Raw genomic sequence first — 22446 nt, 5'->3', positions numbered from 1 at the left:
CTGGGCTCCAGCTGACATGCTCTCTCAACATGCCAAACTCCTGCCTTCTCTGTGACCCTCACCCTGTCCCAGCCAGACCCCGTGGATGTGGAGTCTCCCCATCAATTCCCTCCTAAGCTTCTTGCCAGAGAGGTGGTCAGATTCTCCCAATGTTTCTCGCACTCTCCACGTGTGAACTGAGCTTGGCACAGACTGCAGGCCCTGCCAGCGAGCGCCCTAGGTGCTTCCCCACGCCTACCTGGGGAGCTGCACGGGGCAAGCGGCAACTATTAGGAGGATTTAAGAAACAGAAGCCCCATTCAACACACTCGTGACTTTAAAAATTATTCCAAGGAACATAAAAATAAATGCAGGAGGTTTCACTTGTGGCAATAAAATGAATGCAGTCCAAAAAATAGAAGCATTTTCTTGATAACATCAGAAAACGACTTAGTTCCATTCAGCCCAACCACAAGACATCTGCTTATACTAACTCTAAGGCATTAATGTACCTGTATCATGAGTTATAAATGGAAATTTATTGTGCAAATCATATAATCCCCTACAACCATTTTGGAACATGTAACAACCGCTCCTATGGGTGAAATAATGAATTAAGTTGCTATTGTAGGGCTCAAGTCATGATTTTACCCTGCGGAAAATTTCTGAAAGAATGATTATGAATTATGACCACAATTTGCTACAACCCTTTCCAATTTAAAACCAATAGTGTAGTATTTCTTTTTCTTCATTTTCAGTTGAGCCTTTTATAAGATTTGGGTTCGTCAGGCTGTAAGATATGGTACTTGGCTATTAATCCCAATTAAGAAAGAAGTTAATTGAACATTAAATAACCTGTCATAAGAGTACTGAACACTACAGCTTCTGCCCAATCTATGTGCAGAAACACCAGATTCTGCTGGCTTTGGTTACTGATACTTCAGCAGGGAAATATCTAGTAGTATTGGGAAAGGCCTCAGCACGTTTTCAGATGCTGACTCAGGACAGTGCAATCAAAGGGCAGCATGCTGCGCCATCACTGATTAGGGAGGAAGAGCTGAGTCACAGTGCCGGCATATGCGGTGCACAGCCGCAGCTGCACCTCTTCAAGGTGAGGGACGGAGCCAGCCAAGCAGCTGCTCTGGATCCTGTACGCAGCCGGTGCAGACAAACGTAACTGTGTTCGAGGCTCCCCATATTCTGTGGAGCACGATTTTATTTATTTTATTTTTTTGTTTTTGGAGGGCATTGATTTTAGCTCTATTTTACCAAACTGAAGTTTGGTTAGACTAATTTTCTTGCCCTAAATTATATAGATGGTAAGTGATATAAAGAGGATTCATAACTAGCTCTGTCAAGTCTCCAAGCCCAGAACTGATAGGAGATAAATATATGAGATTTATAATAGGAACTGACTCACACAACTGTGGGGATTGGCAAGTCTGAATTCCGCAGGGTAGGTCACAAGCTGGGAACTGTTTGGATGAACTCCCCAAGAGAAACTGGCTGGTTGAAGTAAACAAAAATTCTTTCTGACTGCTGAAAACATCAACTCTCATTTAAGGCCTTCAACTGATTGGATGAGATGTCTCTCATTATTGAGAGCATTCTCTTTTGTTGGTTGTAGATATAATGAGCTATAGATGTAATCAATTCACTAACGATTTAAATACAAACAAAATACCCTCCCAATAACAATCAGGTTGGTGTTTGCATGACCCAACAACAGGACACCCTCACCTAGCCATGCTGACATCTGAATTTCACCATCACAGCCCATGTTCTTTCATTATCAGTCAAGGGGACCCCGTAGTAGTTGATCAACAGATAGCCCTGCTGCCCAGCAACCTCTGGTCTACCTGCCACCAACTTCAAGACTTCTAAGACACAGGTCTTCAAAGGCTAATAAAATTTTGCTGCTTACCACTGCCGCCAAGAGGAGAACAAAATTCTGTGCCAGTCACTGCCTCCCTTATGTAGTATTATTACATTTGGAGGAACATGACTTGTCATTTTCATTAATATAATCACTTTGTATAAACAGATGAAGAACTATGAAGACACTATGGACATCATTTGGCTCTAAACGGGAATAATATGATCTAATTGTTCTTCATCTTCATTTGCAGACTTCTCGGCCTTGGTCTCCCCTTGAGTGTGCGCATCCCAAGAGTGATGTCCTTGGCTTCTTCTCTTCTCTTTACCTGGGCATAGTCCTTATAGGGGCACCATCTAAGCCCATGTCTGCAAATGCCAGCCATGACATATCTCCCAAATATGCATCTCCAACCTGAGTCAGCTGCCTGAGCCCCAATCCATTGATGACACTGCCTGCCCTCTCACCATGTCCCCTCTCTTCTCCTGATGACCAGCTTCCTATTCACCCAAGTTTAGAAAGCTCCAGGCTCTTTCTTCCTCTCACATTTTCTATTGTCCTCCAGTGGATCACAAAATCCTGTTTATTTTCCCCCACATCTCTACTTTGCATTCACTGCCACTCCCTGAACAGGCACTCTGCTGCACTCTGGCAGTGGATGCCTCATTGGATTCCTTGCTGCATCTTCCTCTAACCACCCTCCTTACACTTTGAGGCTTCCAAGTCACACTTCTATTGGAGTTGGTAAGCTCTGAGTATTAAAAGTCAGAGCATCTGTTCTGGAACAGGAGTGAAGCTGGGGAGGAAGGCAGCTGCCTTGTACAGGTCCTTGACGGTGTATGAATTACTTTTTGGCATGGAATTATTTTTTTGGCATGGAATTATTTTTGACTGTACAGGACAAAGGAAGCTACTCCAGGCTCTAAAGGAGCCTCTCCAGAGCAAGTCTTAGGAATGTCATTTTTTTGATGGTGGCATTGCTGGAATCAGTTTGACTTTCCAAGGTGATGACTTTACAGGGAAAACCACTCACTTGGGTGGATGTCTATGAAGCCAGCAGGTGAGTGATAGCTACCACCAGTCTGACCCCTGAATCCTTCATAAGCATGGCCCACAGTCCTTTCCTGCTGATGGCCTATCCCTGCATCCAAGCAGCTGTGACCCAAGAACCCAATTCAGGCCCAGGCTCCCCCACCCCTCCCCCAGGCTGGACAAAGGCTATCACACTGTAGGGAGAGGGCAGGGGGTTCTTGGCTCATAAGGACCTGCCATGTGTCTGTCACTGTGTGGGTCAGTTCCCTCGGGCAGCAGCCCACCTGTGAAGTGAACACTCTCAGCCCATGCCACAGGCAAGGAGATAGAGCCTCACTTAGTAAAAGGGTGCAGGGCTCTATGTGAGGAGGCGGGTGTGGACCCTACCAGGCCATGTTGCTGCATCTTGGCTCTGGCCTTCTCTCTACTTGTTGAATGTCATTTTTGGGAAAGAAACACTTGTTTCAGCCTTTTTCCTCAGACATAAAGAAGAAACAGGGAGTGTGGAGAGCACAAGGATCCTGAGCCTGTTCTCTGGCTCCTCCATGGCAGCCAATGTTCAAGACAGCAGACCCAAGGACCTGGTCAGACCCACAGGTGCTCTGCCTGCACCTGTGTGCCTGCATTGGGGCCCCAGGGTGGCTGCCCTAACCCCTCAGTCAGCTGCCCCTTGTCTGCCTCAGAGTGCCTGTGCAGGTAATGCTCACCAGATCACCAGAACCAGCCGGGGACATGTGTGAACTGCGATACAGTTAGAAAAATACAGCGTCTGGACTCAGAGCTTGGCCCTGCTGCTCTTCTGACTCTAGGACCTTGGGCAGGGCTATGGAGTTCCTGTCCTCACTTTCCTCAACTGCATAAGTGATAATTCAAGTGATAGTTCTTGCTAAGCTGGATTGTTAAACAAGACAACCTATGTAAAATGCTTGGCATACAGAAGGCGCTCAGTATAAGTAATAATATCAGTAACTTTTAGTACTCAAAGATAGAACATTCTAGGAGCTCCTACCGATGATCCTGCTTTACCACTTAAAATAACCTATAGATTTTATATTTTACTAATCAAATTCACTCCCCTATTTGATAGGCAATTCTCAAACACTATTTTAGGCTCTGGGAAGAAGGCCATGTAAGGAAGACAAGGCCCTGCTTCCCTGGAGCCTGCATTCTAGTGGATGGCTGCAACAACAAGGCATGGGCATTTGGTGGTAAGGACTAGGGAGGAAATAAAGGAGGGCGGAGGCCACCACAGCTCGGTGATCAGGGAAGGCCTCTCCAGGGCCGCGCTGTCTGAGGCTTGCAGGCCATGAGGACAACAGCAAAGAGGAAGGCCTTTCTGCCGAGTTGCCTGCAACATAAAGACCTCCGTTTGAGAGGTTCAAGATGGGAAAAGACTGGATGCCATTCCTGCTTGACTGAGGTTTGGCTTGATGCTCCCTCCTTACCTGACTCTGGGCATCAGGAAATCCAGTTATACCACTTGCCAACCAGGCAGCCTTGGGCAAAGCCTTTAACTGCTTTTCACCAAAGTTAAAAGGCTATAATAAAGATTCACCACTTTTAGTGTGATTATTGATAGTATCCTGGAGAAAATAAGTACTAAGCAGCTCTGTCAGCTATAAACTGCTGCACAAACTAAAACACTGACATTTGTCAAGTCGATGCCATTTGTCAATGTGTACGGTGTGGGCACCACTTTCTTAGGCAGAGGACAGCTCTGTGTCCCATCTGATTCCAACAACAGAGAGATGCGTTACATTTGGCTCCTTTCATACCAAAGCCCACCTGAGCCATATAGGCAGACATTGTTGTACGTGAGCTGATACCAGCTTTTGTCAAAGCTATCAGGTTCCTTTTGAAACTCACTCCAAAATGAACCATAAAACTCAGTGGCTATGGGGTGGGTAACTAAAAAGGGGATCTTACCATAGGTGAGGTCTGGCTCTTTTCATTTTTCTGTCATTACTTAGGCTCTCTACATTACTATAACATTAGCAATTCAAACAATTAAAAATCACCATAGCAGCAAGTATAAAAAAACCTATTGAGTCTAGAAGACTATTTTACTGCTGCTGAAAGGACATCTAATAATAATAAAATTACTCCAAGGCAATCTCTTCTTTAATTATGCTACTGCAAATTTTTAAAATATGAAAAGCCTACTCAGAATTAGGAAATCAGGTGGAAAAGTTGTATATAAAACATTTATTTATAATTTTAAAACCTCAGTATACAAATCAGGGCAAGGACATTTAGGCTGACCTCCTAGATGATGCAGTATTTGTACTAAAACTAGTAAGAAACAAATGATTAGACAGAGTAGAGCATTACCATTTGTATTTCTTCTGGGGATAATTCGTCTTCACCTTTGCCATCTCCCCAAGTTCCCAATTCAGGTTGTGCTTCAGCCGGTATCTTTTCTGTGAATAAAATAAAATAAAATAAAATAGATGGAAGACAAAAACATTCATTTTAAAATAGGTTGCTTAGGATGCAGGGATATTAAAAACATGAGATAGAACGAAATCCTATAGCTTTGTCCTTATTTGCCTATCTGCTGGGTAATATTCAGGTACTGCAGACAAGATTCTTCCAAAGCCTTCAGACTTTAAATACTATGCGTGTGTGTGTGTGTGTGTGTGTGTGTGTGTGTGTCTGTGTGTATGCATGCGCACATGTGCATGCTGGTGAGGGGCACCTGTGCAGTTTCAATACGGCACTAATCTAAAAAATGGCCACAAACTAAATGGACATTCCTCAGAACCAGTCAAAGCGTATTTTACTTTGAAAGAGACATACTTACACTGCTCCCTCACATATCACACTCTTGTGGATAACTTTTAAAAAACTGCAAGATACATGGATATTCTCATTCATTGAAGAAAAAAAATTATGTAATACAGGAAATAACTTATTTTCCCCAATCTCCGCTCAAAGTAAGTACTATTATTGGTTTGGCCTAACCTCACAGACTTTTTTCTAAGTCTTTTCACATTCCTATATTTATGCCATTCCTTGTCTACACCTCCCTCAACCCAGAAGTAATATATAGTTTGAATATGTGCTATTTGTTTTTCATAAAGACAACTGCTTTTATGACTTAGTAATATATTTTGGAGATCATTCTATGACCATCCACATAAACCTATCTGGTTCCTTTAAACTGCCGTGTACTGGTCTGTCATAAGGATACACTATTCTTTAAGTTACCTGAACTCTATCGCTAAACAGTCAGTTCTTTCCAAACCTTCACAGGTATAAAAGACCCGTGTCCCAGTACAGGCCTCATGCATCTGCTGGAGTACTTCTCTAGGGTATATCCTGGCCCTGAACCTGCTGGATGGAAGTGGATAGACATTTGAATAGAACAAGCTTTCTGGTCATGAGATAAGCATGGGCTTGATCCTCCATGAGGCACGTCCAATATCCCAGGACCCTGGACAGGTCACTCAGGACCATGTTAGAGGGGCCCTTGTGGTTCATAAACTGTAGGAGGGGCTGAAAGGGGGCAGTGGGCATGAGACAGAAGGGGTCAAGCCTTGATGACAAGAGTAATGAAGGCGCTGTTCCTCTTTCTCTGCCGGTGCTCCCGCCGCCATCTGACCCTCCTCTTCCCCCTTCTCCGCCGGCGCTCCCGCCGCCATCTGGCCCTCCTCTTCCCCTTTCTCTGCTGGCGGCACTCCTGCCGCCATCTAGCCCTCCTCTTCCTCTTTCTCCACCGGCGCTCCCGCCGCCATCTAGCCCTCCTCTTCCTCTTTCTCCACCGGCACTCCCGCCGCCATCTAGCCCTCCTCTTCCTCTTTCTCCGCCGGCGCTCCCGCCGCCATCTTGCCCATCTCTTTCCCCTTCTGCTCCAGCGGCGCTCCATCCACCATCTTATCCTTCCCTTTCTCCTCCTACTCCAGCAGCTCTCTAACCACCACCGTGCCCTCTTCTGCCTTCACCGGCTCCTCCGCCACCGTCCTCGACAGCCTTACCGTCCTCGCCTTTCCTCCTCCGGAACAGCTACTAGGGGAGTAGAAACGATACGGAGCAGCTCCCGGAGCCACAACAGAGATCGGAAAGACAGCGTACCCCATCCTGGAACGGCTGACTGGCTGGGAGAGCCTGCTCCGGTGGGATCGCCGAGGGGCGCAGGCTTCCCCGGGTGGGGTGGCAAGCGGCTGGAGTCCCTCCCCTCCTCCTTCCCGGGCCAGCTGGCAGGGTTGGGCAGGCGGTCCCCTCAAGCCGCAGCGGCTGGCGCCCCCACCATGCGCGGCCCCCCGGACCAACTGAGAGAATTGGATCGGAGATCCCCAGGCCACGGGGAACGGTGACCGGGGGGGTCCCTTCCAAACACATGACTCCCCGGAAACGGTGCACTCTCCCAGGCCGCGGCAGCTGGTGCCCTCCCGCCGCGCTTGGTGTCCCGGGCCGACTGGGAAATTCGGGTGGGCGCTCTCCCGGGCTACGGCAGCCGGCGACCCTCCCCGTGTTCGGACCCCCGGGCCGGCTGGCGCTCTTCCGGGCCGCTTCGGCTGGTGGGCCTCCCCCACGGCGAGAGTTTTCCGGGGCTGGAGGACCCAGAGCACCTTTTGCTGGTGGGACCCACGGACAGGCGTGTGCCATGGGCGCTGCCTGCTGGGCAGGATAAGAAATACAGAACCCAGAGATTTCACAGAAAAATCTTTCAACCTGTTGGGTCCAACACCCAGGGAAATCTGACTAAATGCCCAGACGCCAGCAGAAGATAACGGATCACGCTCATAAAATTGAAAATATGGCCCAGTCAAAGGAACAAACCAATAGGTCAAATGAGATACACGAGCTGAGACAACTAATGCTGAATATACGAACAGAAATGGAAAACCTCTTCAAAAACGAAATTGATAAATTGAGGGAGGACATGAAGAAGACATGGGCTGAAAAAAAAGAAGAAATAGAAAAACTGAAAAAACAAATCACAGAACTTATGGAAGTGAAGGATAAAGTAGAAAAGATGGAAAATACAATGGATACCTACAATGATAGATTTAAAGAGACAGAAGATAGAATTAGTGATTTGGAGGATGGAACATCTGAATTCCAAAAAGAAACAGAAACTATCGGGAAAAGAATGGAAAAATTTGAACAGGGTATCAAGGAACTCAAGGACAATATGAACCGCTCAAATATACGTGTTGTGGGTGTCTCAGAAGGAGAAGAGAAGGGAAAAGGAGGAGAAAAACTAATGGAAGAAATTATCACTGAAAATTTCCCAACTCCTATGAAAGACCTAAAATTACAGATCCAAGAAGTGCAGTGCACCCCAAAGAGAATAGACTCAAATAGGCATTCTCCAAGATACTTACTACTTAGAATGTCAGAGGTCAAAGAGAAAGAGAGGATCTTGAAAGCAGCAAGAGAAAAACAATCCATCACATACAAGGGAAACCCAATAAGACTATGTGTAGATTTCTCAGCAGAAACCATGGAAGCTAGAAGACAGTGGGATGATATATTTAAATTACTAAAAGAGAAAAACTGCCAACCAAGACTCCTATATCCAGCAAAATTGTCCTTCAAAAATGAGGGAGAAATTAAAACATTCTCAGACAAAAAGTCACTGAGAGAATTTGTGACCAAGAGACCAGCTCTGCAAGAAATACTAAAGGGAGCATTAGAGTCAGATACGAAAAGACAGAAGAGAGAGGTATGGAGAAGAGTGTAGAAAGAAGGAAAGTCAGATATGATATATATAATACAAAAGGCAAAATGTTAGAGGAAAATATTATCCAAACACTAATAACACTAAATGTTAATGGACTGAATTCCCCAATCAAAACACATAGACTGGCAGAATGGATTAAAAAACAGGATCTTTCCATATGCTGTCTACAGGAAACACATCTTAGACCCAAAGATAAACATAGGTTGAAAGTGAAAGGTTGGGAAAAGATATTTCATGCAAATAACAACCAGAAAAGAGCAGGAGTGGCTATACTAATATCCAACAAATTAGACTTCAAATGTAAAACAGTTAAAAGAGACAAAGAAGGACACTATATACTAATAAAAGGAACAATTAAACAAGAAGACATAACAATCATAAATATTTACGCACCGAACCAGAATGCCCCAAAATACGTGAGGAATACACTGCAAACACTGAAAAGGGAAATAGACACATATACCATAATAGTTGGAGACTTCAATTCACCACTCTCATCAATGGACAGAACATCTAGACAGAGGATCAATAAAGAAATAGAGAATCTGAATATTACTATAAATGACTTAGACTTAACAGACATGTATAGGACATTACATTCCACAACAGCAGGATACACCTTTTTCTCAAGTGCTCATGGATCATTCTCAAAGATAGACCATATGCTGGGTCACAAAGCAAGTCTTAACAAATTTAAAAAGATTGAAATCATACACAACACTTTCTCGGATCATAAAGGAATGAAGTTGGAAATCAATAATAGGCGGAGTACCAGAAAATTCACAAATACGTGGAGGCTCAACAACACACTCTTAAACAACGAGTGGGTCAAAGAAGAAATTGCAAGAGAAATTAGTAAATACCTCGAGGCGAATGAAAATGAAAACACAACATATCAAAACTTATGGGATGCAGCAAAGGCAGTGCTAAGAGGGAAATTTATTGCTCTAAATGCCTATATCAGAAAATAAGAAAAGGCAAAAATGCAGGAATTAACTGTCCACTTGGAAGAACTGGAGAAAGAACAGCAAACTAATCCCAAAGCAAGCAAAAGGAAAGAAATAACAAAGATTAGAGCAGAAATAAATGAAATTGAAAACATGAAAACAATAGAGAAAATCAATAAGACCAGAAGTTGGTTCTATGAGAAAATCAATAAGATTGATGGGCCCTTAGCAAGATTGACAAAAAGAAGAAGAGAGAGGATGCAAATAAAATCAGAAATGGAAGAGGAGACATAACTACTGACCTCACAGAAATAAAGGAGGTAATAACAGGATACTAGGAACAACTTTACGCTAATAAATACAACAATTTAGATGAAATGGACAGGTTCCTGGAAAGACATGAACAACCAACTTTGACTCAAGAAGAAATAGACGACCTCAACAAACCAATCACAAGTAAAGAGATTGAATTAGTTATTCAAAAGCTCCCTAAAAAGAAAAGTCCAGGACCAGACGGCTTCACATGTGAATTCTATCAAACATTCCAGAAAGAATTAGTACCTGCTCTCCTCAAACTCTTCAACATAATCGAAGTGGAGGGAAAACTACCTAATTCATTCTATGAAGCCAACATCACCCTCATACCAAAACCAGGCAAAGATATTACAAAAAAAGAAAACTACAGACCAATCTCTCTAATGAATACAGATGCAAAAATCCTCAATAAAATTCTAGCAAATCGTATCCAACAACACATTAAAAGAATTATACATCATGACCAAGTAGGATTCATCCCAGGTATGCAAGGATGGTTCAACATAAGAAAATCAATTAATGTAATACACCATATCAACAAATCAAAGCAGAAAAATCACATGATCATCTCAATTGATGCAGAGAAGGCATTTGACAAGATTCAACATCCTTTCCTGCTGAAAACACTTCAAAAGATAGGAATACAAGGGAACTTCCTTAAAATGATAGAGGGAATATATGAAAAACCCACAGCTAATATCATCCTCAATGGGGAAAAATTGAAAACTTTCCCCCTAAGATCAGGAACAAGACAAGGATGTCCACTATCACCACTATTATTCAACATTGTGTTGGAAGTTCTAGCCAGAGCAATTAGGCAAGAAAAAGAAATACAAGGCATCAAAATTGGAAAGGAAGAAGTAAAACTATCACTGTTTGCAGACGATATGATACTATACGTAGAAAACCCAGAAAAATCCACAACAAAATTACTAGAGCTAATAAATGAGTACAGCAAAGTAGCAGGCTACAAGATCAACATTCAAAAATCTGTAGCTTTTCTATACACTAGTAATGAACAAGCTGAGGCGGAAATCAAGAAACGAATCCCATTTACAATTGCAACTAAAAGAATAAAATACCTAGGAATAAATTTAACCAAAGAGACAAAAAACCTATATAAATAAAACTACAAAAAACTGTTAAAAGAAATCACAGAAGACCTAAATAGATGGAAGGGCATACCGTGTTCATGGATTGGAAGACTAAATATAATTAAGATGTCAATCCTACCTAAACTCATCTACAGATTCAATGCAATACCAATCAAAATCCCAACAACTTATTTTTCAGAAATAGAAAAACCAATAAGCAAATTTATCTGGAAGGGCAGGGTGCCCCGAATTGCTAAAAACATCTTAAGGAAAAAAAACGAAGCTGGAGGTCTCGCGCTGCCGGACTTTAAGGCATATTATGAAGCCACAGTGGTCAAAACAGCATGGTATTGGCATAAAGATAGATATATCGACCAATGGAATCGAATAGAGTGCTCAGATATAGACCCTCTCATCTATGGACATTTGATCTTTGATAAGGCAGTCAAGCCAACTCACCTGGGACAGAACAGTCTCTTCAATAAATGGTGCCTAGAGAACTGGATATCCATATGCAAAAGAATGAAAGAAGACCCATATCTCACACCCTATACAAAAGTTAACTCAAAATGGATCAAAGATCTAAACATTAGGTCTAAGACCATAAAACAGTTAGAGGAAAATGTTGGGAGATATCTTATGAAACTTACAATTGGAGGCACTTTTATGGACCTTAAACCTAAAGCAAGAGCACTGAAGAAGGAAATAAATAAATGGGAGCTCCTCAAAATTAAACACTTTTGCACATCAAAGAACTTCATCAAGAAAGTAGAAAGACAGCCTACACAATGGGAGACAATATTTGGAAATGACATATCAGATAAAGGTCTAGTATCCAGAATTTATAAAGAGATTGTGCAACTCAACAACAACAAAAAGACAGCCAACCCAATTACATAATGGGAAAAAGACTTGAACAGACACCTATCAGAAGAGGAAATACAAATGGCCAAAAGGCACATGAAGAGATGCTCAATGTCCCTGGCCATTAGAGAAATGCAAATCAAAACCACAATGAGATATCATCTCACACCCACCAGAATGGCCATTATCAACAAAACAGAAAATGACAAGTGCTGGAGAGGATGCGGAGAAAGAGGCACAGTTATCCACTGTTGGTGGGTATGTCAAATGGTGCAACCACTGTGGAAGGCAGTTTGGCGGTTCCTCAAAAAGCTGAATATAGAATTGCCATACGACCCAGGAATAGCATTGCTGGGTATCTACTCAAAGGACTTAAGGGCAAAGACACAAACGGACATTTGCACACCAATGTTTATAGCAGCATTATTTACAATTGCAAAGAGATGGAAACAGCCAAAATGTCCATCAACAGACGAGTGGCTAAACAAACTGTGGCGTATACCTACGATGGAATATTATGCAGCTTTAAGACAGGATAAACTTATGAAGCATGTAATAACATGGATGGACCTAGAGAACATTACGCTGAGTGAGTCTAGCCAAAAACTAAAGGACAAATACTGTATGGTCCCACTGATGTGAACCGACATTCGAGAATAAACTTGGAATGTGTCATTGGTAACAGAGTCCAGCAGGAGTTAGAAACAGGGTAAGATAATGGGTAATTGAAGCTGAAGGGATACAGACTGTGCAACAGGACTAGATACAAAAACTCAAAAATGGACACCACAATAATACCTAATTGTAAAGTAATCATGTTAAAACACTGAATGAAGCTGCATCTGAGCTATAGGTTTTTTTTGTTTTGTTTTGTTTTGTTTTTGTTTGTTTGTTTGTTTTGTCTGTCTGGTTGTTTGTCTTTTTTTTTTTACTATTATTATTACTTGTATTTTTTTTCTCTATATTAACATTCTATATCTTTTTCTGTTGTGTTGCTAGTTCTTCTAAACCGATGCAAATGTACTAAGAAACGATGATCATGCATCTATGTGATGATGTTAAGAATTACTGATTGCATATGTAGAATGGTATGATTTCTAAATGTTGGGTTAATTTCTTTTTTTCCGTTAATTAAAAAAAAAAAAAAGAGTAATGAAGGCAATGGCTTATGTCTGCGTGTCTCAGTGGTGCCTAGGGGCTTGTCAGTGGATTCCCAAATACTGCTCCTTTTTTCTTTTCTTCCTCAATCTCAGTAAATCTCCCCTGGCAAAAGTCCAGGGTTTTTGTTTTGAGATGATGGGGAAAAGCCTATTAGGTAGATGATGCATAAAAGGTATGATTATTACTAGAAACGTGTCATCACAAAAAAATCTCTATATCAACCACAACTTAGTGTGGGCTTTATAAAAAGCTGTTTTTGCAAGAATTGTCATTATAGGAAAACTTTATTTATGAAAGATAGGCTGAAAGCATCTTTAGAATTTAGAAATGGATGAGTCTTCCCAAATCAAAATTCTTTGGGAAGGAACATCTGTACTTTACACCTACCCAGTCCCACCCCTAAGAGCCCTCTGTCTCTGATTCATCCTTATTATGGTACCCAGTGCTAGGTTTACTTTTTCTTCTTCTTTTTTTTTTTTTAACAATAAGAACACCAAAATTAGAAACACAAAAACATTACTGACATTGGGACCAAATATAAGCTAACTCTGAAGCTAGAAGGGGAAAGTTTTATTAACAGAAATCATATTTTGCAACACACTCAAGTGTGTATCCATCTGAAACCCTGCTACCATATGCACTGCTACCATAGCCTCCTCCTGCACACAGCACTCACCACGCCAGTCCTCTGCTCAGACCTCAGGCTTCTGGCACCAGCACTCAGGGCCAGAATCTTCAGTCCAACTTTGGGGACACTCTACGTTTATGCCTGGCTCGCTTTCCCAACTTGGATTCCCATGTCTCCTCCCCTTTGCCACGCTGCACTGACAAGTGTTTTCTTTACTGATGGCATTCCAAACCCATCTCCATGCTGTGCCCTCTGCCTAGAACATTCTACACTTCTTTTCTTGGGTCCAGGTCCATTTTTCAGCTTCACCTCCTCCTGAAGTCTCCCTGATTCCTCTGACAGAACCTTGCTCCTTCCACCTGACCTCTCCTTCTCCCAGAAGCTGGGATCTGGTCCTCCCAACTCTGATTGTCCCAAGGGCAGGAACTGTGACTCACTGGAAAAGAACTGTAAGAAGTATTCACAGATAATCATAACCAACTTAATGCTAAGGGACACTAATGTCAAGAAGCACATTACAAATGGATACGTGAAGATCTCATCCTGGCTGGGTAGGAATATGGAAGAAAAAGGCCTAAGCATCAGAGCTGGCCAGGTTGGTCGTGACCACGAAGGTGCTTCACGTTAACTAAATGAAAAAGTAACAGAAGCAGTGCCTTGTTTTTTTAAAAAACAGGAGCATGATAGGCAAGAAACAACCTTCCTCTGCCTAGAATGGTATCTGCCTAGTCCTATACTAAAGAATTTTTTGTCTAAGTTACATCTCATGTTTCAAAGGGAAATGAAAAAATTGAAAAGGAAAGACAAGTAAAGGGACAGATCTGCTCTGGCCAATTCAGCCAAGTGTGGCTATTTTAACACTTGAAATGTGGCTTGAGTGACTGAAGAACTGAAGTTTTCATTTGATATAGCTGCAATTAGCTGTGACTTAACCAGCCACAGGTGGCTAGTGACTACTGTACTGGACAGCACAGCTCCACCCAATCGCATCTCTTTGCTTTATATTTTGTCTCAGATGAAGGTACTCTGAGGCCATGTCAATTCAGCTGGAAAATGCAAAGGACATCGTTGTACCTCTCAGACCAGCCAAACTGGAACTGCCCTTGCCCACTCCATCTTAGGGGCCTCAGAGGCACATGTCACTCTTTCCAGTCCCCGCTTTGTCTCCCAGTGACCAACCGGGCTCTGGCTCTCCTTGGGAGGACCAGATGCAGCTGTGGGCTTACTCAGTGGCTCCGGTACATAGCAGGGGCTCAGAAGGGAACCTGCCCATCCTCCCTGCTGGTCTGCTCTCCCTTTCCATGACTTTCTGGCCACTTTGGAGGGGTGTCCCTGACAATCCCATACACATTTCGGTCCAGCTTTGGGGAGAAGTACACACTCTTCTTTGCACTAGTGCTGAAATGCACCTCTGTGGTGCTAAAGGATTCTCAGCACTTAAACTTGAAGCAAGAACACTGCCCCATCCTAAATGCTGAGAAATGAATCTCTGCATAGCCAGCAACACAAACTAGCATACAAAGTGTGGCTGAAGGCTCCGAAGGCATCTGCTAGACATTGCCAGGCTCTTGACATGCTAGTTCATGTAATGCCCTCAAGAGATCACCACTACATTACACCAGGGAAACAGCAAGAGATGTCTGATGCCAGAGCCCAAAGCCTTCCTAGGACACTGCAGCTATGTTTTCTCTTTCTTATATTCTAAACAAAGGGTGACACATCCCCATCAACAGGACATAGATAAGCATGGGCACTGCTTATGATAACAGCTTTCTCCGGAGAAAAACATAATCAATGTTTCAGTTTGAAACTGTCATGTAACCCAGAAAAGCCATATTTTTTAATCCTCAATCAATATTGCTGGGTGGGATCTTTTTTTATTGTTTCCATGGAGATGTGACCCACCCAACTGCGGGTGGTAACTTTTGATTAGATGGTTTCCATGGAGATGCGTTTCTATCCACTTAAGGTGGGGATGCTTACTGGAGCCCTTTAACAGGGAACCAGTTTGGAAAGAACACACAGTGCCGACAGGGCCCACACAGAGATCTGCGAAGATGCGGAAGGAGAACGCCCCTGGGGAAGCCTCATGAAATGAGGAGGGAAAGCCAGCAGGTGCTGCCACGTGCCTTCCCAGCTGGCAGAGGTGTCCCAGAGGGCATCAGCCTTTCTCAAGTGAAGGTAGCCACTTGCTGGTGCCTTAATTTGAGCATTTTTATGGCTTTAGAGCTGTAGACTTGCAACTTAATAAGTTTCTTCTTAAAAGCTGTTCCATTTCTGGTATATTGCATTCCGGCAGCTTTAACAAACTAAAACAACCAAATATAAAAGATCTGCTTCTGTAGGTAGTTTTTACATAGAGTATATCTGTATCTTTTAACAAGTGACAATTCAGATTTTATTACTCTTTGGGGCTGCACAAAGCCAAGGAAGAGATGACTACATAAAGAACATGAAGAAGCAGTGGCCTGCTGGTGTCAGGACCAGCAAGGCTCATGGGAGGGCCGTGGGTATGGAGTGGGGAGCTGCTCTCCATAGGGCACCTCAGAAATCTTAACCATGACCAATATGCAAGGAGCACCAGCAGGCACCACCAACACTAAAGAACACCATTTCTTTGTCTGTCATGCCAGGGGACCTGGGTTCGATTCCCGGTGCCTGCCCATGTTAAAAAAAAAAAATTTAAAAAAAAGAACACCATTTTACTCCCCACATCCTTGAAAGGTGGGTATGATCACCCCATATTTTAAAATATATTTTTACTGAGAAATCTCCATACAGATAAAAGTCCAACCATATTATACAACGGCTCACTATATCATCACAGCTGTGTATTCTTCACCATGATCATTTTTAGAACATTTCCATCACTCCAAAAAAAGAAATAACAAGAACTCATACATCCCATACCCCTTATCCCTCCCTCTCATTGACCAACAATATTACAATCTACACAATTTTTACCCTTTATCTCTTCCTATTATTTATTTATTTATTTATCCTTATTATTATTTTTTTTACTCATCTGTCCATACCCTGGACAAGAGGAGCATCCAACACAAGGTTTTCACAATCACAGTTATACTGTAAAAACTATATAGCTATACAAGCCTCTTTAAGAATCAAAGCTACTGGAATACAGTACAAGTTTCAGTTACTTTCCTCCAGCCTCTCCAATACACCATAACTAAAAAGGGACATCTATATAATGCGTAAGAATAACCTCCAGAATGACCTCTCGACTATGATTGAAATCAAATAAGACCTTGTCTTATTTCTCTCTTCCCCCTTTTGGTCAAGAAGGCTTTCTCATTCTCATGATGCCAAGTCCCAGCAACTCTCGGGGAGTTCTGTCCCACATTGCCAGGGAGATTTACACCTCTGGGAGTCGTTTCCCATGTAGGGGGGAGGGCAGTGAGTTCATATGCCAAGTTGGCTTCAAGAGAGAGGCCACATCTAAGCAACAAAAGAGGTTCTCTGGGGGTGACTTCTTCGGCATAATTATCAGTAGGCTTAGCTTCTCATTTGCAGGATAATCTTCATAGAGGCAAGCCCGGATCATCCAATTTTAAAGATGGGGAAACTGGTGCTGATAAGTGCCAGTGAGTGTTGGAGCTGGGATCCAGCCTGCCTCCAAACAGATGGGTTTCATCCTGCCATTCTGCCTCCCACAGGCTGGACAGTAGCTATATACAACAGTTTCCCCATAAGGCCTGAGCTGATGTCAGGTGGGCTGGTTTCATCAAGAGAGAACTGTGCAGTGGCTGGCCCTGGTTATAAGGCAGGGCAAGCACTGCTTTCAAGACAGAACCAATATGGGGAACAGCATTCTTTTACTTGGACCACTACTTTTCTACCACCCAGAGACACTGAGTTACTTTTATATCAGGAAACAGTTCACAGCAACAAAAGGTAACCAGTACTCTAAACAGAGTTTTCATTCATTCATTAGTCCAGAAAATATTTACTGAGCATCTCTTAAATGCCAGACACTGTTTCATATTCCAATGTTACAGTAGTGTACATCCTGCCTTCGTAGAGCTTATATTTTAGAAGGGAAGCCAGCTAATAAAGAATAAAAATGAATAAAACATGTAGAATGTTAGTGGTCAATGCTAGGAGAAAATAAAAAGCAAGGAAGAGAGATAGGAAATATCAAGTGGGGAGGGGTTAAAACTATACAATGGGTGGCCAAGGAGAAATGGGGGAGGAAAAGACCAGGGGAGGTGAGCTGGGGCACACGAGTAGGTGGGGGGAATGTTACAGGTAGCAGAACAAGAGCTGAGGTCGAGGGGGGAGCCAGGAGGAGAAAGCCAGGGGGAGAGTAGAAGGACATAAAACTGGGAAGACACCAGGGCACAGAACCATGGAGGACCTTACAGGCCTGGGGAGGGCTCTGGCCTTGACTCCGGGTGAGAGGGGAAGGTGCAGAGCCACGGGCCATGTGCACAGCGTAGGGTCGTGCCTGCCTTGCCTCTTAGCAGGATGCCTCTGGCTGCTCTGTTAAGAACAGATTGTGAGGGGGAGCAAGAACTACAACTGAGAAGCCAGTTGAGAGGCGACTGAAGTAACCCAGAAACAAATTCATGTGGAGTAAGCCAGTGCCTCACTCTGAAGTGTGTAAAGGGGTAGGAGTCCAGGTAGATGCTGGAGGTGGAGTCATAGAATTTGCTTCCTGGACTTGGGGCCTAAGAGAGAGAGGGGCAAGGAAGGCTGGAGTGTTTTTGTCAACGGGAAAAATGGAGGGGTCCTTTTCTAAGCCACAGAAAACCGTGGGAGAAGCAGGAACCTGGGTGGGGGTATGTTCATTTGAGTGGCCCAGAAGAGATATTGAGTAGATATGGATTTATGAGCCTAGGGGTCAGTGAGAGGTCCCTAGGCAGTAGTGACTCCAAGAGACAGGCAGGGTGCACCAAGGAATGAGGTCAGAGAAAGGAGAGGCTGACAGATACAGTTCCCGCTCCAGCATCAAGACTGAGGAAATGAGGAGGAATGAGGAGGAATCAATGAAGACAGAAGAGGAAGAGCCACTGTGGAGGGAAGAACACCACCAGGGCACCAGGACACAGGGCTCTGAGAGGCCCAGAACTAAGTGCTGCAAGAAGGGAGCATTCGGCTGAGTCAAAGCTGAGAACTGAACTTTGGACTTCATGTCTTAGAGCTCACTGATTTCCCTGATAGACCTGCTGAGCCCTGACAGAGTGTCTTCACAGTCTTTTAAGTAGAAAAATAAGCAGGAACAGAAAATAACCCCTAGGAAAATAAATCCCTCGGTTAAGTTGTAGGTGTGACTTGAAGAGTGAGCAAACAGGGAGTAAATGGTCAGTGAAAAGGAGCATGATTCCAAGAGTGTCATTGGTGGCAGGACAGAATATATCCTAAAACTTTCCTATTTTAAAAAAAATAGGAACATGAAAATAACATAAGAAATTTTAAATTTAACAGGCAGAAATGGCAGAAAGGAGACATTTTTGATATTTTAATTCTGTCAATAATTTCTGGTCATCCTGAATAATGACAGGCTCTGATGAGCCAGTAGAAACGGGTGAAGAAGAGGAAAGTTTCAGTGCATAGGAAAAGGAGAAAGAAGATCTTTTCTTGGAGCCCAAAGATTAAAGACCCCTCCCCTCAACCCTGGGGTAGTGAGGCCAGGAAAGAATAAGAATTTTCAGCTTCCAGGGGAAAGGAGGCACCGTCAGAAAAAGCAGTACCTCATGTTTCAGGTGAGGCCAGAAGATGGAATAAACATTCTTTAATGGAGTTGAGAACGGAGAGTTTTCTTTATGCATTAGGGTTGAAAAGAAGTCGGCAGTGGAAGGAAAGATCAGGGAGGCAGCCTAAAAGAAGAGCCTAAGAGACAGGTGAGGTCCCCAGGGGGCTTCTGCTGCTCTCCCTTTGCCTGCACAATGAAACCAGAGAGCTCTTTCTGAAAACACAAACTACATCATGTCCTTGATGAGTTACAGCCACTTCACTGGTTGCCTCTGTTTTTAGGAAGTCCCAAATCTGTAACATGGACTCAGAGCCCTGTGTGATCAGGCTCTGACCCCTTTCCTGCCTTCATGCCCCTTGCTGACCTCAACCCCTTACTGACCTTGCTTCCTCACTGCCCTGGTCACTTGCCTCATGTGCTCCAGCTTCTTCCAGTCCTCTATGCCACCTGACATGCCCTTTGCATGTGTGGTCCCTTTGCACAGGGCCCTTTCTTCCTCACTTCACCTGATTAATTCCTTCACAAACACTGCCTTCACTTGTCATGTCTTCTGGGAAGTTTTCTCTACTCTGACAACCATGTCTCTCATATTACCACAAACCTCTTTTTCACAGCAAATGTAGTTGCAATTTTAAACCCATCTGTGTAATTCAGTTAAGCCTGTCTTCCCTGCTGGAGTAAGCCAAAGTGTCTATTTTCTACTTACTGCCTTCTCCGCGGCATTCAGCACAGTGCCTGGCCAGCTGCCTGGGCATGACGCCCAGCGTGCAGACTGGTGAAACATCTCCATACTAGCCCTCCCCACTCGTCAGTCCTTGCAGTATTCACGGAAGGAATGAATGAATGTGCACACGTGTCTAACATGAATAAATGTAGTTACGCTAGCTCTACTTAATGCCTGAGGAAAAGCAGTGCCCCGCTGTGGTGTTGGAGGTCTGCCCTCACTAGTGCCAAGTGGGCACAAAGTGTGCAGGGCCTCTGAGCTGTGAGATAAAAGGGCCTCTGAGCTGTGAGATAAAAATGGCCTGCTATGGAGGAGTGGGTTTAGGCTCTAGAAAAAGGCCTGCATGGCGGTTCCAGTACTTGGTGCTGACTTTGAACAGGTTATGTAATTTCTTCACACCTGTTTCCTCATATATAAAATGGCAACAATAGCACACGTCAAAAGACCCAATAGTTCGTATATGGGGGGGGGGGGAACATTTAATGCAAACTATACCTCACAGTAATATTTTAATATTCTTTCATCAATTGTAACAAAAGTACCATACCAATGCTAAATGTCAATAGTAAAGGGGTATGCCAGTTTGAATCTGTGGTGTACCCCAGAAAAACCATGTCCTTTACTCCTCATTCAATATTGCTGGGTGGGAGCTTTTTGATTTTTCCCATGGAGACATGACCCACCCAATTGTAGGTGTTAATATTTGATAAGATGGTTTCCATGGAGATGTATCTCCACTCATTCAAGGTGGAGTTGCTTACTGGAGCCCTTTAAGAGGGAACCACTTTGGAAAAAGTTTTAATGCCCACACAGCCAGAGACCTTTGGAATTGAAGAAGGAAATCACCCCTGGGGAAGCCTCATGAAACAAGAAGCCTGGAGAGAAAACTAGCAGATATTGCCCTGTTCGCCATGTGCCCTTCCAGTTGAGAGAGAGACCCTGAACATCACTGGCTTTCTTGAACCAAGGTATCTTTCCCTGGATGCCTTAGATTGGACATTTCTAAAGCCTTGCTTTAATATTGGCCATTTTCACGGCCTTAGAAGTTCTCCTTTTTAAATGCTATTCCATTTCTGGTATATTGCATTTCAGCAGCTTGCAAATTAGAATGGGGGTATATAGGTTAGGGGTTTTTCTTTTTTTGAGCAATGAAAATATCCTAAAATCAATTGTGGTGATGAAAGCACAACTCTGATTATACTGGGAGTCACTGACTATACACTTTGGATGGATTGTACGGTGTGTGAATAAAACTGCTTTTCAAATACACACACACACACACATATATATATATATATATATATATATCAGGAAAAAAAAGACCCCAATGTAACCTATAATAACAAAGGTACCACACTAACACAAAATGTTGACATAGAGAAAAGTGTGTGTGTGTGTGGCAGGGGGCAGTCTATGGGAACTCTGTACTCTGCATAGTTTTTTTTTAAAGCTACAAATTCTCTAATAAGAAAAAAGGCCCAAGGCTCAAACCTGATAACAAACCCAGCATGCAACGAGCACAATGCAGAGGCTTAATAATCATTACTTTCCTTGTCCCTCCTTACTGAAGTTGCCTGTAAATTATGGAGCAGTCCTCTAGTATCTTTCAGGCTTATAAAGCCATAATGAGTTACTCAATCCCCTCACTTGTCAACTTTCAGGGTGAAATTAGATGAAGAGGCAGCATGTGGAACACGGGGCTCAGGGTTAAATAGATCCACATACAAATCCTGGGTCCACCATTTATGAACTGCTCAACTTGGACAAGTTGGCCAGCCTCTCTTTCCAGATGCTTTATCTACAAGAGGATCATGAAACTCATCCCCAGGGGGCAACTGTTAGATGTCTATAAAGTACTGAGGCAGTGTCTAACATGTGGGATATACGTAGTTCCTGAGGGCCAGTGCCATGATACAGATAATGACAAGAGAAACTCTGTTCTCTCCTGGCTTCAACTTGCCATGTCCTGTGAGTCACACAAAGCAAAATTCCACCTCAGCTTCTCTTCAGAGATACACCAAATTAAACATTCCTTCCTTACACAGGATGACCATTCCATCTGGAAACACACAGATTGGAGATATCCTGATAACATTAGATATATTCACCTATGCATTCTTTATCCAGCATCCACTATAGGTTGGCAACAGTTTGAAGTCATAGGCAATACTGTATACATGATATCAGCAAACACAGAAACCAGGACTTGCATTTTGTCCTTTGCACAAGTAGGGCAAGAAGGTTCTGAAATCATCAGATCTACCTGAGGCAGGCTGGTGAGTTCACAGAGAGGAAAAGCTGAAAGTGCCCCTGATCTACAGTGCATGACTGTGGGGGGAGGCAGGCACCCCACCTTTCCCAAGACTGACATGTGAGGCTGCCTGAACAGGGGACAGACCTGTGAAATTTCTTCCTGATTCTAAG

At 43.3% G+C, this 22446-nt stretch overlaps 1 protein-coding gene across 5 annotated transcripts in view; it reads right to left on the bottom strand.

Moving 5' to 3' along the window:
* STX18 (syntaxin 18) overlaps positions 1-22446 on the bottom strand; it is a 143258-nt gene that overhangs the window by 9982 nt on the left and 110830 nt on the right. For all 5 annotated transcript variants that reach the window (XM_077136374.1, XM_077136370.1, XM_077136373.1 and 2 more), the window contains one exon: positions 5219-5307. In XM_077136374.1, coding sequence (XP_076992489.1) covers positions 5219-5307 — 89 coding nt within the window. The remainder of the gene's footprint in view (positions 1-5218; positions 5308-22446) is intronic.

The sequence above is a fragment of the Tamandua tetradactyla genome, chromosome 19 (genome assembly GCF_023851605.1).
Source record: "Tamandua tetradactyla isolate mTamTet1 chromosome 19, mTamTet1.pri, whole genome shotgun sequence".
Taxonomy (NCBI): Eukaryota; Metazoa; Chordata; class Mammalia; order Pilosa; family Myrmecophagidae; genus Tamandua; species Tamandua tetradactyla.
The sequence above is the reverse complement of the archived record's forward strand: the minus strand, read 5'-3'. Positions and strand labels throughout refer to the sequence as shown.